Genomic DNA, 25497 nt, shown 5'->3' with positions numbered 1-25497 from the left:
TGCAAAGCCTTTCAGTTGTTGCTACTTCAATTTTAGCTTGTTGATTGTTATTTTGTGGTTGGTCTCCAAACTTGTGGCTCATCAACTGGACTAATATTGTGTTTACTTGTCTTTGCAAACCTTTCAAGCATTCTTGGCGGGCTAGTGAAGAGAGTTAACTAGCGCCACACACACTTGCTTATCTTCAACAAGGCTTCCGCATTGCCAGTGTGTGACAGTTGGTATCAGAGCCCAATCTATTTGGCTTTCTCCATTATTGGCTCTCTCTATTATTGGCTTTCTAAATGGAGGGTGCTGGCAACCGTCAACCATCGCAAAGGGAGAGAATTGAGCTCTTGGAGCAACGTATGGACAATATGGAGGCCATGGCAACTTCATTAGCCACCCTTGAGCAACGGGTTTATGATCTTGAGCAAACTCATGGCCTTACTCATGGGCAAGATTTTGAGGATGTTGTCACTAAACTCAAGCTAGAGATTGAAGACCTCAGCGGCCGGGTTGGTGTTCTTACCCGTGCCTTTGGCAATGCACCTGGTGGCGGCATGGAATTCACTAGGGCGCGTGTGCCCGAGCCCCGTGCCTACGATGCCGCCCGAGATGCCAAGGAGTTAGACAACTTCCTTTTTGATATGGAGCAATATTTCAAAGCTGTGAAAGTCGATGCTGAGGAGACAAGGATTTCTATGGCCACAATGTATTTGTCCGGTGATGCCAAGTTATGGTGGCGAACTAAACATGATGAGATGCAACGAGGCTTATGCACAATTGAGACTTGGGAGCAATTGAAGCATGAACTTAAGCTCCAATTCTTCCCTGAAAATGTTGAGTATAATGCCCGGCGTGCTTTGCGGGATCTCAAGCACACCGGCACTATAAGAGATTATGTGAAAGAATTTTCTGGGCTTATGCTAGACATTAGAGATATGTCAGAGAAAGACAAGCTCTTCTTCTTCCTTGAGGCAATTGAAGCCATGGGCCAGAGTTGAACTTCAAAGGCAAAGAGTGCAAGATTTAACCCATGCACAAGCAGCAGCTGAATGCCTTACGGACTACGCCGAACCTAAGCAACGGGATAGTAGTTTCCCGCGCAAGAGTAGGGGAGGTGGAAAGTCCCAAGGCTATGGCAAACCCAAGAGTGGGGGAGCCAACACTTCTACATCCAAAACCCATTCGGGTAGAGGACAATGGCAACAAAAGAGCTATGGTGACAAGGCAAAAGCCCCTCAATAATTCTCTACAAGCAAAACAAAAGGCCCTATCTCTTGTTTCTTATGCAATAGGCCACACCGGTTATCTGAATGTCCACAAAAGCATGCCTTGAATGCTCTAGCAACTGTGTCTGACCGTGTCTCTCAACCAAGTGATGATGATAGCGAGGAAGAAGATGTGCGGTCTAAGCGAAGTGGCAAGGGTTCTAAGGCAGCTGGCTCTAGAGTGGGAGCCTTTCATATGATGAATGCCATGGAGAAGAAGGCTTCTACAGGTAGGCCTAAGAAGAATGCCAAGAGTGGCAAAGTAGGCAAGCATTCAGATCCTAAATAACTTGTGGAGTCTAGAGATGAAGGCAAAGGGAAGAAACCCATGTAAAGTGGAGAATCATCAGGAAAGTTGAACAAGAGCAAGTCATCCAACAAATGTTTGATGTTTGTGGATGTAAAAATCAATGGGAAGCCCCTTCGTACGTTGATTGACACCGGAGCCACCCATAACTTTGTTGCGGGGACTGAAGTTGAAAGACTTGGGCTATCTTTAGAGAAGGATGGCAGCCGCATCAAGGCGGTTAACTCGGTAGCGCAGCCTATCTATGGGGTTGCAAAATCTGCTCATTTGAAGGTCAGCACTTGGGAAGGAAGAGAAGATTTCACCGCAGTGCCCATGGATGACTTCCAAGCCATCCTTGGGTTGGATTTCTTGAGAACCACAAAGACGGCAGTCATGCCTTATTCTAATAGTATGTGTGTCATGGGGGATAAGCCATGTCTCATTCCTGCTATGGCCACCAACAACAGTGACCGGTTTGTCTCAGCTATGCAACTCAAGAGGGGTGTTAGGCATGGGGAGCAAACTTAGGTTGCGGCATTGAACTTGAATGAAGCTCTTGATTCTACTCCTGTCCCAGCTGCAGACAAGAAGGTCTTAAGGCAATTTGCAGATGTTATGCCTGAACAGTTGCCTAAGGAGTTGCCTCCACGTCGAGGTGTGGATCATGCTATCGAGTTAGTGCCAGGGGCACAACCACCAGCTCGTGCACCATATAGAATGGCTATTCCTGAGTTGAATGAGTTAAGGAAGCAGCTTACAGAGTTATTGGAAGCAGGCTTTATCAGGCCATCTAAGGCCCCATTCGGTGCACCTATCTTATTTCCAAAGAAGCATGATGGTAGTCTTCGCTTATGTGTGGATTATCGGGCACTCAACAAGCTGACCATCAAGAACAAGTATCCCCTTCCTCTCATTGCGGATTCGTTTGATCAATTGAGCAAAGCAAGGTATTTTACTAAGCTAGATCTTCGGTCGGGGTACTATCAAGTAAGGATTGCCGAGGGAGACGAGCCTAAAACTACTTGTGTTACACGTTATGGCTCTTATGAGTTTCTTGTCATGCCATTCGGCTTGACTAATGCCCCAGCAACATTCTGCACCATGATGAATGAAGTCTTTCAAGAGTATTTGGATCAATTCGTTGTGGTATATTTGGATGACATTGTAATCTATAGCTCCAGTTTGGAAGAGCACGTGGAGCATCTTCAGAAGGCCCTTACCAAGCTGAGAGAACACAAGCTTTATGTCAAGCTGGAGAAGTGTTCTTTTGCCCAAGAGATGATTAAGTTCCTAGGGCACATTGTTAAGCATGGATGCATCAGAATGGACCAAGAGAATGTCAAGGCTATTCAAGAGTGGCAGCCACCTGCAAATGTCTCAGAGTTGCGGTCATTTCTTGGATTGGCTAATTTTTACCGCAAATTTGTTGAAGGATACTCAAGACTAGCTTTCCCATTAACAGAGTTGCTAAAGAAGGGCAAGCCATATGTTTGGACAGAAGAGTGCCAACAAGCCTTTCAAGCCTTGAAAGAAGCCATGTCAAGAGATCTTGTTCTTGCTCTACCGGATTTAGGTAAAGCTTTTGAGATACAAACGGATGCATCTAATTTTGCTTTGGGTGGTGTTCTTTTGCAGGATGGTCACCCAATTGCTTATGAGAGTAGGAAGCTCAACGATGCTGAGCGGAGATATCCAGCTCATGAGAAAGAGCTGCTTGCAGTAGTGCATTGTCTGAGGACATGGAGGCACTACATCTTGGGCTCACGGTTTGTCGTGAAGACTGACAGCACAGCAGTTAGCCATTTCTTCACTCAGCCCAAGTTAAGCGAACGACAAGCACGGTGGCAAGAGAAGTTGGCAGAGTTTGATTTTGCCTTAGAATACAAGGCCGGTGCCAGCAACCATGTTGCTAATGTACTAAGCAGGAAGGCGGAGCTTGCCGTGTGCCATCATGTATGTTCTTTAACTTCCATTTCAACCAGCCTTAAGGAGAAAATCAAGGCTCATCTAGACAAGGATACTATGGCAGAGAATCTTATGAACCTTGTCAAAATGGGCAAGACTCGTCAATTTTGGGTGCAAGATGGACTTCTTATGACAATAGGCAACCGTATCTTTGTACCCAAGGCTGGTGACTTGAGGAAGACACTCCTTAAGGAGTGCCATGATACACTTTGGGCAGGACATCCGGGGTGGGAGCGAACTTTGGCCTTAGTGAAACGAGGATATTATTGGCCCCAAATGCGTGATGATGTGGAAGAATATGTCCGCACTTGTCTCACTTGCCAACAAGACAAGGTTGAGCATAAGAAGAAAGCAGGCTTGCTTGAACCTTTGCCCGTGCCTAAACGTCCGTGGGAAAGTGTATCACTTGACTTCATCACTGGATTGCCTAAAGTGAGGGATATCGAGACTAACTTAACTATTGTGGACCGATTCTCCAAATATGCTACCTTCATTACTGCCCCAAAGTATGTTTCAGCGGAGGAAACTGCCCAACTCTTCTTCAAGCACATTGTCAAATATTGGGGTGTGCCTAAAAGTATTGTTAGTGACCGAGACACGCATTTTATTGGCAAACTCTGGACGGAGTTATTCAAGCTTCTTGGGTCACAACTTAATACTTCATCAAGCTACCATCCGGAGACGGATGGGCAAACTGAACGCTTCAACTGTATGCTCGAGGAGTATTTGCGCTACTTTGTCAATGTCAATCAACGAAATTGGGTGCAACTTCTTAATGTAGCACAGTTATGTTTCAACTCTCAAAAGAGTAACTCTGCGGGCAAGAGTGCTTTTGAGATAGTGAATAGACAACAGCCACTGTTGTCCCACACAGTGGATGGACCTTATGAAGGAAAGTCTCCCAGGGCTTACCGATTTGCTAAGGAGTGGAAGAGAAACCATGACATTACTCGTGCCTATCTTGAAAAAGCAGCAAGCAAAATGAAGAAATGGGCTGATGAAAAGAGGAGGCCACTTGAGTTCAAAGTTGGGGATCAAGTTCTTGTCAAACTCAACCCTGAGCAACGTAAGTTCATGAGGGGAAGAGACAGAAGGCTAGTGCGTAAGTATGAGGGGCCGGTAACCATTCTGAAGAGAATTGGCAAGTGTGCTTACAAGATAGATGCTCCATCTTGGTTGAAAGTGCATCCGGTTTTCCATGTGAGTTATTTGAAGCCTTACTATCCAGACAAGGAAGATCCAACCCGAAATGAGCAAAAACACCAAACCATCATAGCCAAAGCAGGGAAAAGGTCTATTGAATCTATCTTGGCTGATCGGGTGAAAATGGTTTCCAAGAAGCAACAAAGACAATACTTAATGAAATGGAAAGGCCTTGGAGATGAAGAAATCAGCTGGGAACGAGAGGCAGACTTGTCGGCTTTTCAAGACGAGATTGATGCTTATTGGGCCAAGTCGTCGAGGGCGTCAACCGTTCAAGTGGGGGAGACTGTCAAGGTGCGCCTATCCAAGGGTCAACACCTTGATGCCACACACATTTGTGCCCTTTGGAGAGCCAAAGACATGCCTAAGAAGTTGTTGGTGCAAGTCCAAGACATGCCATGAAGCAAGCTAGCCACCAAGTAGCAACTTTAAGCCAACTTTTAGAGGGTCAAATGTAATCTTTTTGCCTTGTAAATTTTTATGTAAATACCTTAGTATTAAAGGTGTTTTGAGTCCAAGAATTGTAATTTTTCTATTTTTGTAGAATTATTAAAAATCCATTATGACTCCTCAAACATAGTGGATGTTTTCTCATGCCAGATAGAAAAGCGCTTAACAAGCTATTATAAGGAGGGGGTACCCAAGTGTTGAACCAAACCACTTGTGCCTTTAATGTACCCCAACCTTGTATATGGTAAGTCAACTTTTGTAGCACTTTTGTGCATTGTTCAACTTTTGTAACGCCTTCTTTTGTGTAATGAAAAGTTCATTTCACTTTTATATTGTGCAAAGCCTTTTAGTTGTTGCTACTTCAATTTTAGCTTGTTGATTGTTATTTTGTGGCTTGTCTCCAAACTTGTGGCTCATCAACTAGACTAATATTGTATTTGCTTGTCTTTGCAAACCTTTCGAGCATTCTTGGTGGGCTAGTGAAGAGAGTTAACTAGCGCCACACACACTTGCTTATCTTCAACAAGGCTTCCGCATTGCCAGTGTGTGACACTAGGCAAGGGATGTGCCCCTCCCCCCCCCCCCTTATAGTAGCTTGTTAAGCCCTTTTCAATATGGCAGGAGGAAACATCAACCATACTCAATGAGTCATAATGGGATTTTTTTAAAAAGTAATGATTTTTTGCCAAAACTTTCAACATGAAAGTTGTAGGAAATAATTTAAGACACCATAAAAAAATTGAAAAAAAAATTTGGCCACCGGAAATATTTTATTTTAATTTATTTCGATTTTAATACTTAAAAAATATTAAAAATTAATAAAAATAGTCAAAAAATTATGAAAAAATTCCAATAATTAAAGGATAAAGCACTACTAATTATTGAAATTATTAAATTGTTTTTTTAATTTTTTTTATTTTATTTTATTTTGATTTTTTTGGCCCAAATAAAGGCTTAAAAAATTCGAAAAACTCAAGAAAAATTGCCAAAAAATAGGGCGTGACATTTAAAAGTAATTGTAGTGCATTTTTAATTGTGTGGCATGGTTTAGGTATGAATACAAAAAAATCATGTTCAAAAAGAGCGGTCAAGGCAGTGGCATGCCATGGCCTTGGCCTTGGCCTTTGCCCGTGGCCTTCGCCTTGGCTATGGCCTTCCACGAGGACTTGGCCTTGCCCACGGCCTTACACGCTGCCTTGGCCTTGGCCTTGGCCTTGGCCTTGGCATGGCATGCTCATCGAAGTCGTGGCATGCCATGCAGCTAGCCAAGGCCGTGGCGTGGCATGCTCGCCCAGCCCGTGGCATGCCATGCTCGACTCGCCCGTGGCATGCCATGCTCGCCCAAGTCATTGGCATGGCATGCCGGCCAAGGCATTTGCATGGCATGCTTGCGAAGGCCACGGCATGGCATGGCATGCTTGCGAAGGCCACGACAGTGCATACTGCTGGCCAAGCCCGTGGCACCGACGTGCTGCAGGCCAAAGCCTTGGCATGGCATGCCGGCCGGGGCATTGGCATGGCATGCTGGCCGAGGCCGTGGCAAGGCAAGCCAGCCTATGCCGTGGCATGGCATGGCATGCTCGCCCAGCCCGTGGCATGCCATGCTGCTGGCCAAGGCTTTGGCATGGCATGCTGGCGCAAGGCATTGGCCTTGGCATGGCATGCGTGGCAAGGTCGTGGCATGCTGGGCAACGCCTTGGGATGGCATGCCGGCCTCAGCGATGGCAGGGCATGCCGGTCTCACCCTGCTGGGCAACGCTGTCGCGTGGCATACCAGCCAAGGCGGTGCCACGGCATGCTGGCCAAGGACGTGCCAGGGCCAAGGCCGTGGCATGGCATGCAGGGCAACGCCGTGGCTTGGCATGCCATCCTTAGCATGCTGGGCATCACCGCGGCAGGGCATGCTGGCCAACACTGTGGCACGGCGTGCCGGACAAGGTAGTGCCATGTCATGGCAGGCTGACCAACACGGTGCCATGGAGTGGCAGGCCGAGCAACACCGTGGCATGGCATGCCCGCCTTGGCATGTTGGGCAACGTCGTGGCTTACCATGCCAGCCACGGCCGTGGAATGCTGGGCAACGCAGTGGCATGGCATGCTGGCCATGGCGGTGGTATGACATGCTAGCCAAGGCGGTGGCATGACATGCTGGCCAAGGCAGTGGCATGGCATGTTGGCCAAGGCTAAGGCATGGCACACTGGGCAACGATGTGGCATGGCATGCTACCCAAGGCGGCCGCAAGGCATGCGGGCCGAGGCCGTGGCATGGCGTGACCGCCTTGGCATGCCGGCCACGGCCGTGGCATGGCATTCCAGCCTTGGCATGCTGGGCAACGCTGTGGCACGGCATGGCATGCTAGCCAAGGCTAAGGCATGGCAGGCTGGCCAAGGCAGTGGCATGGCATGCTGGCCGTGGCGGTGGCATGGCATGCTGGCTAAGGCAGTGGCATGGCATGCTGGCCAAGGCTAGGGCACGGCACGTTGGGTAAAGTTGTGGCATGGCATGCTGGGCAACGCCGTGGCAAGGCATGCGGGCCAAGGCCGTGGCATGGCATGCCCGCCTTGGCATGCTGGGCAACGCCGTGGCTTGCCATGCCGGCCACGGCCAGGGCTTGGCATGTTGGCCAACGCTGTGGCATGGCATGCTGGCCAAGGCTAAGGCATGGCACGCTGGGCAACGCTATGGCATGGCATGCTGGGCAAGGCTATGGCATGGCACGCTAGGCAACACTGTGGCATGGAATGCTGGGCAACGCTATGGCATGGCATGCTGGGCAAGGCTATGGCATGGCACGCTAGGCAACACTGTGGCATGGAATGCTGGGCAACACTGTGGCATGGCATTCTGGGCAACATCGTGGCCAGGCATGCGAACCGAAGGCGTGGCAAGGCATGCGGGTTGAGGCCATGGCATGGCATTCCGGCCTTGGCATGCTAGGCAACGCGGTGGCATGGCATGCGGGCCGTGGCATGGCATGCGGGCCGAGGCCGTGGCATGGCATGTTGGCCAAGGCTAAGGCATGGCACGCTGGGCAACGCTGTGGCATGGCACGCTGGGCAACACTATGCCATGGCATGCTGGGCAACACCGTGGCAAGGCATGCGGGCTGAGGCCGTGGCATGGTATACTGGCCGAGGCCGTGGCTTGGCATTCCGGCCTTGGCATACTGGGCAACACTGTGGCATGGCATGTTGGCCAAGGCTAAAGCATGGCACGCTGGGCAACGCTGTAGCATGGCATGCTGGGCAACGCCGTGGCAAGGCATGCGGGCAACGCTGTGGCATGCCATGCTAGGCAACGTTGTGGCATGCCATGCTGGGCAACACCGTGGTAAGGCATGCTGGCCGAGGCCGTGGCATGGCATGCTGGCCAAGGCTGTGGCAAGGCTAGCGGGCTGATGCCGTGGCATGGCATTCCGGCCTGGGCATGCTGGGCAACGCTGTGGCATGGCATGCAGGCCGAGGCCGTGGCTTGGCATATTGGCCAAAGCTAAGGCATGGCACGCTGGGCAACGCTGTGGCATGGCATGCTGGGCAACGCCGTGCCATGGCATAGCATGTTGGCCAAGGCTAAGGCATGACACGCCGGGCAACGCCGTGGCATGGCATGCTGGGCAACGCCGTGGCAAGGTATGCAGGCCGAGGCCGTGGCATGGCATGCAGGCCGAGGCCGTGGCATGGCATGCAGGCCGAGGCCGTGGCATGGCATTCCGGCCTTGGCATGCTGGGCAAGGCAGTGGCATGCCATGCGGGCCGAGGCCATGGCATGGCATGTTGGCCAAGGCTAAGGCATGGCACGCTAGGCAACGCTGTGGCTTGGCATGCTAGGCAACGTCGTGGCAAGGCATGTGGGCCGATGCCGTGGCATGGCATGCTGGCCAAGGACATGGTATGGCATGTGGGCCGAGGCTGGGGCATAGCATTCCGGCCTTGGCATGCTGGGCAACGCTGTGGCATGCCATGCAGGCCGAGGCCGTGGCATGGCAAGTTGGCCAAGGTAAAGGCATAGCATGCTGGGCAACGGCGTGGCAAGGCATGCTGGGCAACGCTGTGGCATGCCATGCGGGCCGAGGCCGTGGCGTGGCACGTTGGCCAAGGCTAAGGCATGGCACGCTGGGCAACGCTATGGCATGGCATGTTGGGCAACGCCGTGGCAAGACATGCGGGCCGAGGCCGTGCCATGGCATGCGGGCCGAGGTCGTGCCATGGCATGCGGCCTGAGGCCGTGGCATGGAATTCCGACCTTGGCATGCTGGGCAGGGCTGTGGTAAGCCATGCTGGCCGTGGCGGTGGCATGACATGCTGGCCAAGGCTAAGGCATGGCACTCTGAGCAATGCCATGGCATGGTATACTGGGCAACGCCGTGGCAAGGCATGCGGGCCGAGGTCGTGGCATGGCATGCGGGCCGAGGCCGTGGCATGGCATGCGGGCCGAGGCCGTGGCATGGCATTCCGGCCTTGGCATGGTGGGCAACGCGATGGCATGGCATGCGGGCCGAGGCCGTGGCATGGCACGCTGGGCAACGTTGTGGCATGGCATGCTGGGCAACGTCGTGGCATGGCATGCGAGCCGAGGCCGTGGCATGGAATTCCGACCTTGGCATGCTAGGCAACGCTGTGGCATGGCATGCCGGGCAACGCCGTGGCAGGGCATGCAGGCCGACGTCGTGGCAAGGCATGCAGGCCGAGGGCATGTCATGGCATGTTGGCCGAGGCTGTGGCATGGCATGCGGGCCGCCGAGGCAGAGGCATGGCATGCGGGCCGAGGCAGAGGCATGGCATGCGGGCCGAGGCCGTGGCATGGCATACCTGCCATGGCTTGGCATGCCGACCACGACCGTGGCATTGGCATGCCCGCCTTGGCATGCTGGCCGACGTTTTGGCATGGCATGCTGGCCGAGGCGGTGGCATGGCATGCTGGCCAAGGCTAAGGCATGGCAGGCCGGCCAAGGCACTGGCATGGCATGCTGGCCGTGGCAGTGGCATGACATGCTGGCCAAGGCTAAGGCATGGCACTCCGGGCAACGCCGTGGCATGGCATACTGTGCAACGCTGCGACAAGGCATGCGGGCCGAGGGCGTGGCGTGGCATGGCATGCCGACCGAGGCCGTGGTAGGGCCTGCCCGCCGAGGCCTTGGCATGTTGGGCAACGCCATGGCTTGGCATGCCGGCCACGGCCGTGGCATGGGCGTGCCCGCCATGGCATGCTGGCCAATGCTTTGGCATGGCATACTGGCCCAGGCGGTGGCATGGCATGCTGGCCCAGGCTAAGGCATGGCATGCCGGCCAAAGCAGTGGCATGACATGTTAACCGTAGCGGTGGCATGACATGCTGGCCGAGGCTAAGGCATGGCACTCCAGGCAACGCCATGGCATGGCATACTGGGCAACGCTGTGGCAAGGCATGCAGGCCAAGGCCGTGGCATGACACGCTGGCCCACGCAGTTGCTTGGCACGCTGGATGAGGCAGTGGCATGACAAGCTGGCCAAGGCCTTCCCCTGACATGTTGGGCAACGCTTTGGCAAGGCATGCTGGCCAAGGCAGTGGCATGGCATGCTGGGCAAGGCGGTGGCATGGCATGCAGGCCATTGCCGTGGCATGCTGGGCAACCAGCCATTCAAGATGGGAATTGTACTTTAAGGCGGCCCGCGCGGCTCGTCCGCCACGCGGGCTTCACAAATGACGCGTGCCTTTCGAGGGCCAGACGGCCCCTACTGCGGGTCGGCAAGCGGGCGACAGGCGCATGCGTCGCTTCTAGCCTGGATTCTGACTTAGAGGCGTTTAGTCATAATCCAGCGCACGGTAGCTTCGCGCCACTGGTTTTTCAACCAAGCGCGATGACCAATTGTGCGAATCAACGATTTCCCTCGTACTAGGTTGAATTACTATTGCGACACTGTCATCAGAAGGATAAAACTAACCTGTCTCACGACGGTCTAAACCCAGCTCACGTTCCCTATTGGTGGGTGAACAATCCAACCCTTGGTGAATTCTGCTTCACAATGATAGGAAGTGCCGACATCGAAGCATCAAAAAGCAACGCCTAAACCCCAAACCCTAACCCCTAAACCCCTAATTTTAAACCCTAAACCCTAAACTCTAAACCCTACACCCTAAACCCTAAACCCTAAATCCTAAACCCTAATCACGAATCCCTAGACCCTAGACCCTAGACCTTAAAACCCAAAACCCTAACCCTAAACACTAACCCCTAACCCTAGACCCTAGACCAAAAACCCAAAACCCTCAACCCCAAACCCCTAACCCTAGACCAAAAACCCAAAACCCTCAACCCAAAACCCTCAACCCCAAACCCTAAACCCCTAACCCTAGACCCTAGACCCTAAACCCCAAAACCCCAAAACCTAACCCCTAAACCCCTAACCCAAAACCCAAAACCCAAAACCATAAACCCCAAACCCTAACCCCTAAATCCTAAACCCCTAACCCAAAACCCAAAACCATAAACCCCAAAACCCCAACCCTAAATCCTAAACCCCAAACCCTAACCCCAAAACCCCAAAATCCTAAACCCAAAACCGCTAAAGCCAAAACCCTAAAACCCTAAACCCTAAACTCGAAACGCTAAACCCCAAATCGCAAACCCCAAACCCCAAACCGTAGACCCTAAACCTAAACACCCTAAACCCTAAAAACCCTAAATCCTAAAAACCCTCAGTCCTCAAAACCCTATACCCTAAAAACCCTAAAAACCCTTAAACTCTAAACTCTAAACTCAAAACCCTCAAAACCCTAAAACCCTAGACCCCCAACCCCCAAACCCCAAACCCCAAAACCCAAAACCCTAACCCCTAACCCTAAACCCTAACCCCCAAAACCCTAAACCCTAAACCCTATAACCCTACAACCCCAACCCCCAACCCCCAACCCCAAACCAAAACCCGAAACCCTAAAGCCAAAACCCTAAAACCGAAACTCAAAACCCCAAACCGCAAACCCTAAACCCAAAAACCCTAAATCGTAAACCCTAAACCCTAAAACCCTAAAACCCTAACCCTAAACCCAAAAAACCCTAAATCCTAAAAACCCTAAAACCCTTAACCTCTAAACCCTAAAGCCCTAAAACCCTAGACCCCTAAACCCTAAACTCCCAAAACTCTAAACCCTAACCCCTAAACCCTCAACCCTAACCCCAAAACCCAAAACCCTAAACCCCTAATCCTAAACCCTAAACCGTAAATCGAAAACCCAAAAACCCTAAACCCAAAACTCCAAACCCCCAACCGAAACCCCCAACCCCCAACCCCCAAACCCCTAATCCCTAAACCCTAATTTAATTAAACCCTAAACCCCAAACCCCCTAAACCCTAAATAAAACATTCTCGTCTCTATAGGGGCATGGTTTTTATCCTCTATATGGTTCTTACATATAGAGAACCATCCGTAGCTCTGCTACATACATAATACATAAGAACCATGCCCAAACACCCTAAACACTAAACCCTAAACCCTAAAAACCCTCAATCCTCAAAACCCTCAAAACCCTATATCCTAAAAACCCTAAAAACCCTAAACCCTAAAAATCCTTAACCCTAAAACCCTAGACCCTAAATCCCTAAACCCCAAACCCCAAACCCCCTAAACCCTAACCCCTAAATCCTAAACCCCAACCCCTAGCCCCTAACCCCTAGCCCCTCAACCCTAACCCCTAACCCCAAAACCCAAAACCCAAACCCCTAACCCTAAACCCAAACCCTACAACCCCAAACCCCAACCCCAAACCGAAACCCCAAACCCCTTAAACCCTAAACCCTAATTTAATTAAACCCTAAACCCTAAACCCTAAACCCCAAACCCTAAAACCTAAACCCTAAATAAAACATTCTCGTCTCTATAGGGGCATGGTTTATTTATCCTCTATATGATTCTTACATATAAAGAACCATCCCTAGCTCTGCTACATACATAATACATAAGAACCAATGCCTGTAGCTAGAACATATTAGAGGGCCTAAGGAGAACAGCCATGCATTTTATTGCACAAGCTTCTTGTGAGGCTACCCACAAAGCATAGAGAATGGCTCAGGCCCGTGGTCCACAATGGACATCACCAGAGTGCTCTGCTACTTATTCCACTACAGAGAGACTTATTGAGGAGAGGAATTTCTGGACTTGTGAATCTAATCATCCTGTGAGGTTGGAGATGGCAATGACGGAGACGAGAATGATGAATGATAAGATGAAGATGCAAGTTAGGCAAGTGCTGGAACAGCACCACCTGCAAAATGCCCATCCCATGCACAAACACATTAGGTTTAAATCAGCTTTACAAAATGAAATTTATTTATCAAAAAAAATAAAGACAGATGCTTCACATAATGAAACAATCATATTCTATATATACACACAAAATCGCATGTCCAAAAAGCATCCCTATCTGCAGCGGAGAGCCATAACTCACTATTTCTCAACATCCATGATGGACCAACGTTGGGGATCAGAAAATTGTAGTTCTCAACACAGACATGACTTCACAGTATCGGCAAAAATAAATTCCACCTAGTTTTCCAATAATGCCCCAGAGCAAACTACATGATTTAGGTATGCTCTTCCCTCCCAGACACAGCCTACCGTGACCAAAATGAGAACCGATCTTATACCCCCAAAATGAGAATCAGACAATGATAAGCTCACTCCAGGCCAAGTTAATGCATACCCAAACAGCTCCGCAAAATATAAGGACACATCATATCTCAACTTCTCCCCCTTGTCCCCACAAAAAAAAAAAAAAAAATATGTTGTTGTTCTCAAATACCAAATGAGACACCAACATGAGTTCTCAAAAGAAAAAAGCATTTTTGAGACTAAACTTCCCAATGACCTTCCTCATCCAAATAGCCAAAACAAAACTATGGCCACAAGTTTATATAGACTACCCACAAGGTTGATAGGTCTATAATCCTAAATGTCCCACGCACCCACGTTCATGAGCACAACAACAATGAAAGAGGCCTTCAAAATCTTCTCAAACACTCCTAATTCATGAAAATGCCATAAACTACCATAATATCTCCATGTACCACACTCCAATAGTGATAGGGGGAAACAAATGCTATAACCACTTCTCTATAAAAACCCAATTTTGGCATGTTCACAACGCATTTGTGGGACAATACATAAATTTACATTCATCTATCTTACTCTGAAGATGTGTTATCCTGGGTTATTAGTTTATAATGTGGCAATTCTAAAATATACAGGACAAGATACTCTACATAATACATAAAATGTACCACAAACTGATAAAAAATTCATATAAAACCTGTGCTAGATTATGAATGTATATTTCATCTATGAGGAATTCATTTCTATGTAGTTTTAGTTTCTCTAACAACATTAATGAAGGTAATAAAACAATTCATAAAACCGAATAGATATACATCTGAAAATAATTTTTTATGGAGAAAACTCTAACCTGTCAACCCTGCACAAGCTGAAGAGAAGACTATCACAGGTGGAGCCTGCACCCAGTGAAAGAAACGGCAACAAAGTCACCAACAAAAAAAGGTACAAAATATGAATCCACAGACCCCGTGTCTGTACCCAATGCCATCTCTCACACATTACAAAAACCCACACTTATGAGAGAGAGGGTTATGGATATAACCATTAAGACTCTAGATGTTTTTATGAAGACGGAAAAAATAAATAAATAAATAAATAATAAAAAATAAAATAACAAAACTATTAGTTCCATGTATGACTTCATCAAGCATTGCCACACAATGCGAATAACATAAGATTTTTAACCTAATGAATTTTATTGAGCTCAACTTCCTATGTTTCTAAAAGTGTGCAACACAGTTAATCTACCTTGCATCATTTCTTATATTACTTCACTTCACCCAGAGGTGCATACTGGACAAGATATTTAAATATTTGAAGATATGTTATGATAGCATTGCCAAGATAGGCTTACCTAGATCATAGAGTAGAATATGTGGTAATTGGGCAAGTAGATAAATGAAACATACTATTAAGCCAATGTCAGAAATTTTGGGGTAGTGAAGGAGGAGGTAGGGGAAGCATCACCCGAAACAAGCAATCTTGCAATTGGGGTAGACAATGTTGGACTTCGTGGAAGAGGATAGAGATCATGAGAAATCTTAAAACTCTTGAGGAGAAAGATATAATCTAAAATATTTTTGAAAAAAAAGGAAGACCCACACCCAAAACAAAAATGAAGAAATAAAATCAATTATAAAAGAACATTTAATAAGCTCAACACCACAAGTACTGACATGTTGGTGAAGAGACAATATCCCAACACAGTTGTCAAATCAAGAATTGAATCATGAATCAAAATTACATTTTTCCGAATCATGAATCATAATTATTTGGTTATAATTTCTAAAATACATTAAAAAATATTTAAACAATTAGATATTAAAGATATATTATAAATATGAAAATTTTAGACATAAATCAATGAAAAGTTTGTTTTGAATGATGATCACATGATGCAAAAGGCAATAACATGCTTGCCTCTAAGTGATGTAGGTTCAAGGATCAATATAATCTATGATCCTATATTTCATTTTTTTATTATGCATTACAATTAATGACAATCCATAAATGCATGTGCTGTTATGAATCAATGGAGACAAGAATCCATGGTCCGTCAAAAAAGAAAGATAAAAAATTCAAAATTTCAAATCACAATAGTGAGATAAATTTAATAGAATATAGTTGGTTTCTTTTTTATATAGGGTATATATAGACTTCAGTTTTGGTGCAAAACACAAATGCTAGAATTGAAACTCGTGTTAAAAAGAGACCTTTCAAAAAAATGAGAAGAAAAAAAAAAGAACTCTTCAATTCATCGAAGAGGCAAACGCCAATAATAAAATTTTACAACTCAAGTAATCCAAATACTCATCTAAAATGGTCCAAACTACTCAAATCACCACTTTTTATAACCTCTTGCTTGATGCCTCCCAAATATTTCTTGTGCAAGTAGAAACACGTGGATAAAGTTGAACCAATTGATTGGTATTGGTGTATCAAACTAAATCGTGTAATACGTATCATGAATCATACAATTACGATGCAATTTATGCTTATTGTCGATTCACCCTTGGATACAAATCGGTTGTTTAGTGTATCAAACCGAATCGTGTGACACGTGTCTTTAGGTCTCTGTTACAACAATATCTGACAAGCATAAATAACAACATGGGTTATGAATACGACACGATATGGACAACCGTAAGTGTGTCAAACACATGTCGATGCTTGCCCTTTAGGTGCTAGCATCCAAACTGAATTGGACACTAATATGGAATGCTAAGAGCTTCCGTGCTACCTAGAGCAAGATTGTGGATGCGGCATCTTTACAAATTCTAACCACACAATAAATTCTTCTATACAAATTGAATGACATGTTTAAGCTATACAAGGAACTAAAATTGCAAGTAAAAATCAAAGCTCAAGCAAATGGGGAATCGAAACGGAAGTTGACACTTACACCGATGAGGAAATGCAACCAGATAGGTCCTTTAACCCACCTCTGAACGATTGGCATCACTGTAGAGGTAATTCGATAAAATAAATAACAAAATACATGGAGGGAAAGAAGCCAATTATAAAATAAGTGTATGTACTCTTTGTCAAAAGTTTATCACTAACAATAACAATTTCAGTGATTGAGAAAATCAACATATGGTATTGCTCAGGAAAGTAATTTCAGAGTGCTATATTATGCAAAGAGGAAAAAAAGAGAAGAAAAAGAAGATTAGCAGGAACAATGGAACAGGAATTATATCATTAGAATACCATTTGTTTACTGAAGTATCAAAGCCACAAGTAGATTATGGTTAATGCAAAACTTTCTATTATTGTGTCATGCCACATTAAAATACCATCAGTTTACAACATTGAACTCTACACTTTTTCTTGTACTAAGTGTTGTAATAAAAAAAATTGTTTTAGTGCCTACTTCATTCTAATTTAAACCTAGAAGCATAAGATATGATACAAAAAATATATATATAAATGCAACTATAATACTTTAGCAAATGCATCTTTGTTCCTGGAAAAATCGAGACGAAGTTCAAGGTTTGAACCTTAAGAAAAGTAATAAATACAAGAATGAAGAAGTCAAATCTAACAAAAAAGTACATTGTCTTCTTTGATAGCAAACTAGGTGTTAGTTCCACAATTTGTATAGCTAATTCAACTGCCAACAAGCATTAACTATATCACCAGTGGGTGCTTATGGCTCCGATGTGTATTTGTGTGCTTTGCCTATTCTATTTGACTATAAGGGTACTTGCACGTTTTAGGCTAGGCATGTGCGTATCTCCCCGAAGATGTGTACCCACTGGGGAGGTGTAATGAAAGTAATTGTAATATCTCTTTTTGTGGTAATAACATCACACGCACGCACGCTTGCACGCACACACACAAAAGTCAACGTGCATTGACATACTAATCTTTTAAGATCTTAAATTTCATGCTTTTACTAAGTTAAACCATTTTGAAACCATTGGTTTACAACAAAATAACTGGGACCATAAGTCATACAATGACAACAATACCTACATCAAATAACATATAGAGTACCAATATAAGGAACCCAATGAAATATGCTGTAACTCATGCACAACTAATAACATATTACTATGAACTAAAAGCTGAAGGAATGACATAACTATTTCAAGGTCATAGAACAGACTGAAGAGTTGAGGAACACGAGTAGAAAATAAGGATAAAATGACATACCATGGTTGAATCCATAGAATGCACTTGTTGTACAACCAACGGCAGAACCAATCTACATGAAAAGGAATAGTAAAGACATAACAAAAGAAAGAAGAAAGTAAACATGAAGGCAAAATAAAGGGATAAAATAGTTAGGATCGTAACACACCACCACACTCCACAACTGACATACATGACAGCCCACTCTATTGACACTTAATTAACAGTTTTCCCTTTTATAGACTTACTCACTTTTCAATATTCAACACAATAGTACTATACCTACACACAATAATAAGATGTTTTAATCTGGCCCATAGGTTACTCCCTCCGCAGCACAGACCATAAAGCAATGGCCATTCAATCCCGTACTCACATAGGTTGTGTCTAATCTCATACTCCACATGGTGACTAGTTCTAATACCGAATGATACAAACCCTTAGGTAAAACTCACCCTTGAAAACCAACTTGCAATAAGAGGATGTCTGAGAGCATATACTCACATGGCCAACCTCATTGTTAACTGAATTAGAATAACTTTAGGATTGTAACATAAGACGAACAAAAGTAAAATTTTGAAGAATAGTTAGTGAAATATTATCAAATCACATCTCAATAACCCAACAAACTAATTAAATATGCAAAGTTCAAGAAAATTGCACTAAATTAAGCAAATATACAATTTTCTCCACACACACACACAAACAAACATTAGCCCATATGTGTGTGTGTGCGCGCCTTTATCATCTGTACTATATTACCTAAATTATTATTATTAAATTGCAAAGTGAATACCCAATTTGGTGTGAACACTTTATTGGAGCTGTGTAACACTTTTTTTGTTTCCAACAAAAACGAACATGGCACATATTGAGAGACATACACTTTCCTAAATGGGTAAATATATAAAATCCTCAATTCACTCCAAAACTCCACCTTCAACAGATAACTCCCTTAGAATTTCCAATGTTCCTCAACCATGTTGCAAAAATCTCACGATTAACACAAACTCTATATTCATACATATTGAAACAATTTCTACGACGAAGAATTCTCCAGAGGTGGAATAGAAAAAAGGATAAATTGAAGATTTTGGTCCAAATTCCCATTCACTTGGAAATTTAAGTGAATCTAAAGACAGGTTCACTATTTGTTACTTTTACTTTGGTTTGATTTAGAATTCAAAATTTGATTTAAGTAGGTGATGATATGCACATGATGCATCAAGTGCAAGCAATGGCAAGTAATGAAATATAAGATGGGTTAAGAAAATAATTACCATAGAAAAGCTATCCCTAATGAGGGGAGGAAGAGTCCAGTCACTTGCTTCCTGCAGTTAAATAGATGCACCAGATTTCACAAAATAATTATAATTATAATAATAGAAAGAAAGAGGGGCGTAAAAGCTTAGCTCAGCCTCAGTGGTTACCATCTCCTTTGCGAGAGGACCTGCACAGTATGGACATCTCACACTTCTTCTAGGCTTTGAATCCCCCATCACACCACACCCTCTCCACTCTTCTCTCTCTCTCTCCGCTGTATAAATAAAAACATACCTAGCAAAACAATTCAGGTTTGGGTACCTAATTCAGGTTTATAATCTGTCGGTGCAACGGTCAATGCATTTGATGTAAAAAAATATTTGAGTTTTATGTTGCTTTTTTTTTTATCAATCTAATTTTGAAAATAGATTTTGAAAACCAACCAAACACAAAAATAAGAAAGTGGTAGTAGTGTCTGCATTCATTTGTTTTTTTGATTGGAAAAGTGGTATCCATTAGTATATACATAGAGAGAAACAAAGAAATATAGCAGGGTAGCAATATTGCTGCCCCCAACCCATATAAATAAATAAATATAATATTAAATATATAAATATATATCTAAAATAAACGAGTTTGACAAATAAACTGAGAGGTGAAAGCAGCAGAGAATACACAAAATAGTAAAAAAGAAAAAAAAATTGATAAAACATGTTACAGACCTCAAATGTGACGTGTCTATAATTGCAAGTAGTGGTGCTCACGGTTTGGGTTGGGTTGGGTGACATCCATTCGCCATCTATCCAAAAGTAGGCGGATTGAAAAAAAAAATCAATTTGCATCCATCCGCTAAGTTGGCGAATGCAGATTGAGCGGGCCATGGATTGGTGGATGAAAGCGATCAGTTTGACGGTTTGGACTTTATAAACTTTGAGCATTTTTCCAACTTATAGTTCATTACTGTATGTGTTTTTTTGGGCAAGATTTCTAATATTCAAGTTCATGCCAAATATGACCGCCTTTTGGGGGATGGATCAGGTTCATGCCAAATATGCCTGTGTGTTTCTTTGGACTAGATCTCTAATATTCATATAACTGCTCTATCATCCTTCTGAGTTCATGCCAAGTAAACTATCATTGTAGGTTCTGAGCCAGGGTTATGAATTGAGAAATTAGATAAGAAATGGAGAATGGAATGACACGTGGGCACATTTGTCATGTAGTTGACATAGGTTATGAATTGATTTATGTGAGATAAACATTTATCAAATGCTAATGTCTTAATTATTGCTCATATTATGTTTAACATATCTCTACTGGGCGTTGGCTCACCCTATATGGGACATCATTTTCAGGTACAAGTTTAGGGTTTAGGGTTTAGGGTTTAGGGTTTTGGGTTTTGGGTTTGGGGGTTTAGGGTTTGGGGTTTTGGGGTTTTGGGGTTTGGCTGTTGTACAGTCACCACCGCCAATCGAGCTGATGTAGAGAGACAAAAGACGAGAAAGGTAGGATTTGGTTGTTTCTCTCTCCATTGTTGATGGAGAATATAGAAGAGAGAACTAAATCACTAAAAATAATAATCATAAAAGGCATATGGGTGATTCGGGCATGCACGATTTAGGGGTTGATTATCCGCCACCCGATCCAAGCATTCGCTCACCGACTAGAGCCGGTGGATCTATCAGGTCATCCAAATGTCTAATCACCCCTAATTCCAAGCATTAGGGGTGGGCGCGGATCGATTGTGGCCACGGAACCTCCAAACCGCCATCCGTCCGCCAGATTGGCAAATTGAAGAAAATCAATCCGCATCCGTCTGCCAATCCGGCGGATGCAGATTGAGCGGATTGGCAGATGGATACAAATCGGTTTGGCGGATAGATACAAATCGGTTTGGCAGTTTAAAAATTTATAAATTTTTAACATAATTCAATTATGCACTTTCTAAAAAAAAAAAAAACCTGGGCATCATTCAGGTGTGCAAAAATAACCTGGGCAAATGCAACCAATATTCAGTGATTGTCACAAAATGTCTACGAAGTGTTAATGATTCAAATGTCTATGAAGTGTTATTCATTGCATAACCAAATGTCTATGAAGTGTTATGCACTGACAACCTGGGCAACCAATATTCAGTTATATTCACTGAAGGACTAATAACTGGACTCAATACACAAATTTTGTATGGAAGCACTGTATGAAGGACAAAAAATAGTTTCAATAAAAAAGGTTGAAAGAAAATAAACCATGAATCAATACATGAAGGACTAATAACTGGACTCAATACACAGATTCTGTATGAATCTGTCAACTGATGTGAATCTTTTTATTTTCAGTTCCTAAATCATTCATTTCCGAAGCAGTTCCTAAATCATTCATTTCCAAAGCAGTTCCTAAATCAGTTTATAAACCAAATTGCTCAAATCAATTTACAAACACCAAATTGCTCAACATTAGCATATCAGTTCCTAGATTCATTTACAGAACAAAGTGAATTTTTGTTCATTGTTTGTTCATTCCAGAACAATGTACTGAACTATATTCATTCTTTACTATCTGCCTCTTACATTTTACGTTTAAGATATATTCTCAAGACACACATTAAAATGCTAATTAAAAACCCAATTAGCATCCCAAGTATTAGTAGTAGAAACAAGAAAACCCAATTCTACCAAATTTAAACAACCCACCCCAAAACATGAGCCAACTTGAAAAAAATAAAAAACAAAACAAATAAACAAACACATAAAACCATAAACAGACGAGAGTGTGGAGAGACAAGGGAAGAGAATAAGAGGAAAGAAGAAGAGAAAAACAGAAGAGGAGAAGAGAAGAAGAGGAAAGAAGAAGAGCAAAACAGAACAGGAGAAGAGAAGAAGAGGAAAGAAGAAAAAGAGCAGACAATACCTCAGTTCGTTCAGTGTAGATCATTCTCTGTTCAGTGTAGTAGATCGTCGGTCGGCTGTTTAGTGTAGACCAGAGGACGACGACGAAAAAAGTGTAGCCAATAGCCGATAGCTGATCGCCGTTTGGTAGATCGTCGTTCAGTGTAGCCGATAGCCGATCGCCGTTCAATGTAGTCGATCGCCGTTGTTCAGTGTAGTAGATCGTCGGTAGGGTTTTGGGGCCCCAGAGAGAGAGAGAGCGAGCGAAGAGAGAGTGTGTCTGTCTGAAATGAGACTTGGGGTTAGGGCAAAATGGGCTGAGGCGGAAAAAAGAAAAATAAATCATGGTCGGGTCGGGTTTTGTTGATATAATGACGGGTTACCCACCACCCAACCCGACCTCGAAAAATCCTGAATTCTAGACCTGCATCCGCCCGTCACATGTCACGCATTCATCCGTTAGGTGTTGGGTCGGGTCAGGCGAATTTGGCGAGTCGGTGGATTTGCGTCACGACCCAAACCCAGCCTTATGGGTTTAGCACCGTAACCGGCCAGTAATCCAAGATTACCGAAGGCCTGCAGAACAGTAGTATAGTAAAACAGAGTATAGGGCCTGGCGGAAGCCAAAACAGTAAATAAATAATGTCCATTGAGCTGTGACAGTCTGTATGCCAAAAAGATTTTTCAAGCATTCACATATACAAACAGTACAGTCTATACAAAATTTACAGTCACACAGTACAGGGACCAAATCCCTTGATAACAGTACAGTTAGTAGCTGACAGTCTATACAGTAAACCAAACAGTACGGAGACAGACGGGGGAAAAACAAGACACCCCAAAGCCATAGCAGGGTTATTACAGTCTCCCCTCCTTATAAAGAGTTTAGTCCTCTAAACTCGAGTTACCTTCATTCTGGAAGAAAACAGGGTTCAGTGGAAATAGTTCAGGATATCTTTTAGCCATGTCGTCTTCCCTTTCCCAAGTGGCATACATGCCACCATGGTTCTGCCAGTCGACTTTCACCAACGGGATCTCTTTGTTTCTCAACTTCTTGATTCGTCTATTTACAATCTGTATAGGCCGTTCCTCGTAAGTGTAGTCATCACTCAACACTACTCGAGTAGGCTCAATCACATGGAAGGGATCCCGGAGATAATCTCTTAACATCGAAATGTTGAAAACATTATGCATGTGCTCCATTTCAGGAGGGAGCGCGACTTGATACGCCACCGGATTAATTTTCTCAATAATCTCATATGGTCCGATGTATCTTGGCGCTAACTTGCCTTTGACTCCAAAACGAGTCTGGCCCTTCATTGGTGTCACTTTCACAAAAACGTGATCACCCACTTCATACTCTCTGTCCCGTCTTCTGACATCCGCATAACTTTTCTGACGGCTCTGTGCAATTTTCAATCTCTGTTGTATCAGTTTCACTTTCTCAGTTGTTTCATAAACAATCTCGGGCCCAAGCAAAGGCCCATCTCCAACTTCTACCCAGCAAATCGGAGATCTACATTTTCTGCCATACAATGCCTCGAAAGGCGCCATACCAATACTCGAATGGTAGCTGTTGTTGTAGGCGAATTCAACTAATGGCAGATGACTCTCCCAATCTCCCTGAAAATCAAGGACACGCATTCTCAATAAATCCTCCAGAGTTTGGATGGTCCTTTCTGATTGGCCATCTGTCTGAGGATGATAGGCACTACTCAGCCTCAAATCAGTACCCAATGCAGTCTGTAGACTTTGCCAAAACCTCGATGTAAACTTCGAATCCCTGTCAGAAACAATAGACACAGGCACTCCATGCAGTCTCACAATTTCATCAATATAGATAACAGCCAATTTGTCCGCATTATAGATTGTCTTGACAGGTAAGAAGTGAGCAGATTTGGTTAGTCTATCAACAATAACCCAAATTGAATCAATACCTTTTCTGGAGCGAGGTAACCCAACGATAAAATCCATCGTGATATGCTCCCATTTCCACTCTGGTATGGGTAGGGGTTGCAATAATCCGGCAGGTCGTTGATGTTTAGCTTTGACCTGTTGGCAATGAAGACATTTGGACACAAAGTCGGCAATTTCTTTCTTCATCCCCGGCCACCAGAAATTCTGTTTCAGATCTTGGTACATTTTCGTATTCCCCGGGTGGATAGACAATTTCGAATTGTGGCCTTCTTGCAGAACTCTTCTTTTCAGTTCCATATCATTCGGTACACACAGTCTTTCCTGAAATTTCAGTACATTGTTCTCAAATTTGAATCCCGGTCTCGGTTTAGATTCTCTTTCTTCGATGATCTTCTTCAAGAAGTCATCCAGTTGCTGTTTCTTTTTAAGCTCTTCAATCAGTGCCGGTTGGGCAGAAATAGCAGCTAAGGTTCCACCTTGGTCTCTCAAAACAATTCCAATTTCAGATTTTTCAAGGTCACAAAGCAACTCTTTCTGTCCGGTGAGCAAACAAGCTAAGTTGGCAATTGACTTTCGGCTCAATGCATCGGCCACAGTATTGGCTTTTCCCGGATGGTACAGTATCTGTAGATCGTAGTCTTTGATCAGTTCTAGCCATCTGCGCTGTCTCATATTTATTTCTTTCTGTGTGAAGAAATATTTTAAACTCTTGTAGTCGGTGTATACTTCACATGTCACCCCGTACAGATAGTGACGCCAGATTTTTAGTGCAAATACTACTGCAGCAAGTTCCAGATCATGGGTCGGGTAGTTCTTTTCATGAGGTCTCAACTGTCGGGAAGCATAAGCAATAACTCTCCCATTCTGCATTAAAACACATCCCAAACCCTTATGAGAAGCATCACTAAATACAGTATAACCATCCGTACCTGAAGGTAAGATAAGAACCGGTGCAGTCACTAATCGAGTTTTCAACTCCTGGAAAGCAGATTCTCTTTGGTCAGTCCAGTCAAATGATGTCCCCTTTTGTGTCAGTTGAGTCAACGGTAAAGCAATCTTGGAGAAATCTTTGACAAATCTTCTGTAATATCCAGCCAATCCCAAAAAGCTTCGGACTTCAGTCACATTTGTTGGTCTAGGCCAGTTCACTACAGCTTCAATTTTCTGCGGATCAACAGAAATCCCATCTTTGCTAACAACATGCCCCAAAAACATAACATGGTCAAGCCAAAATTCACATTTAGACAGTTTAGCATACAGTTTCTGTTCTCTTAAGGTTTGTAGGGCAAGTTTCAGGTGATATTCATGTTCTTCTATGCTCTTGGAGTAAATCAATATGTCATCAATAAATACAACAATAAAATTGTCAAGGTATGGTTTAAAAATTCTGTTCATAAGGTCCATAAATGCAGCAGGGGCATTCATGACTCCGAATGGCATAACTAAAAATTCATAATGGCCATACCTTGTTCTAAAAGCAGTTTTATCAATGTCTTCCGGTTTAACCTTCAGTTGATGATATCCCGATCTGAGATCGATCTTAGAAAA

The 25497-nt window shown here is 44.4% G+C and overlaps 1 protein-coding gene across 5 annotated transcripts in view; it reads right to left on the bottom strand.

Moving 5' to 3' along the window:
• LOC145792564 (uncharacterized) overlaps positions 1–22341 on the bottom strand; it is a 94279-nt gene extending 71938 nt beyond the window's left edge. For 2 of the 5 annotated variants that reach the window (XM_082873223.1, XM_082873225.1), the window contains exons 1-6: positions 22055–22341; positions 19315–19421; positions 19165–19215; positions 17906–17957; positions 16650–16708; positions 14598–14643 (exon numbers count right to left, since the gene is read on the bottom strand). In XM_082873223.1, the coding sequence (XP_082729349.1) occupies positions 14598–14643; positions 16650–16708; positions 17906–17957; positions 19165–19215; positions 19315–19383 (277 nt within the window). In that variant the 5' untranslated portion in view covers positions 19384–19421; positions 22055–22341. Of the gene's footprint in view, positions 1–13303; positions 13401–14597; positions 14644–16649; positions 16709–17905; positions 17958–19164; positions 19216–19314; positions 19422–22054 lie in introns of those variants that run through there. The other 3 variants (XM_082873226.1, XM_082873227.1, XM_082873224.1) reach the window with 2 other exon arrangements.
• Positions 22342–25497: the final 3156 nt, after the last annotated feature.

The sequence above is a fragment of the Camellia sinensis genome, chromosome 6 (assembly GCF_055761805.1).
Source record: "Camellia sinensis isolate YWXY chromosome 6, ASM5576180v1, whole genome shotgun sequence".
In the NCBI taxonomy this organism is placed as follows: Eukaryota; Viridiplantae; Streptophyta; class Magnoliopsida; order Ericales; family Theaceae; genus Camellia; species Camellia sinensis.
Note: the sequence above shows the minus strand (reverse complement) of the source record. Positions and strands in the feature narration are given on the sequence as shown.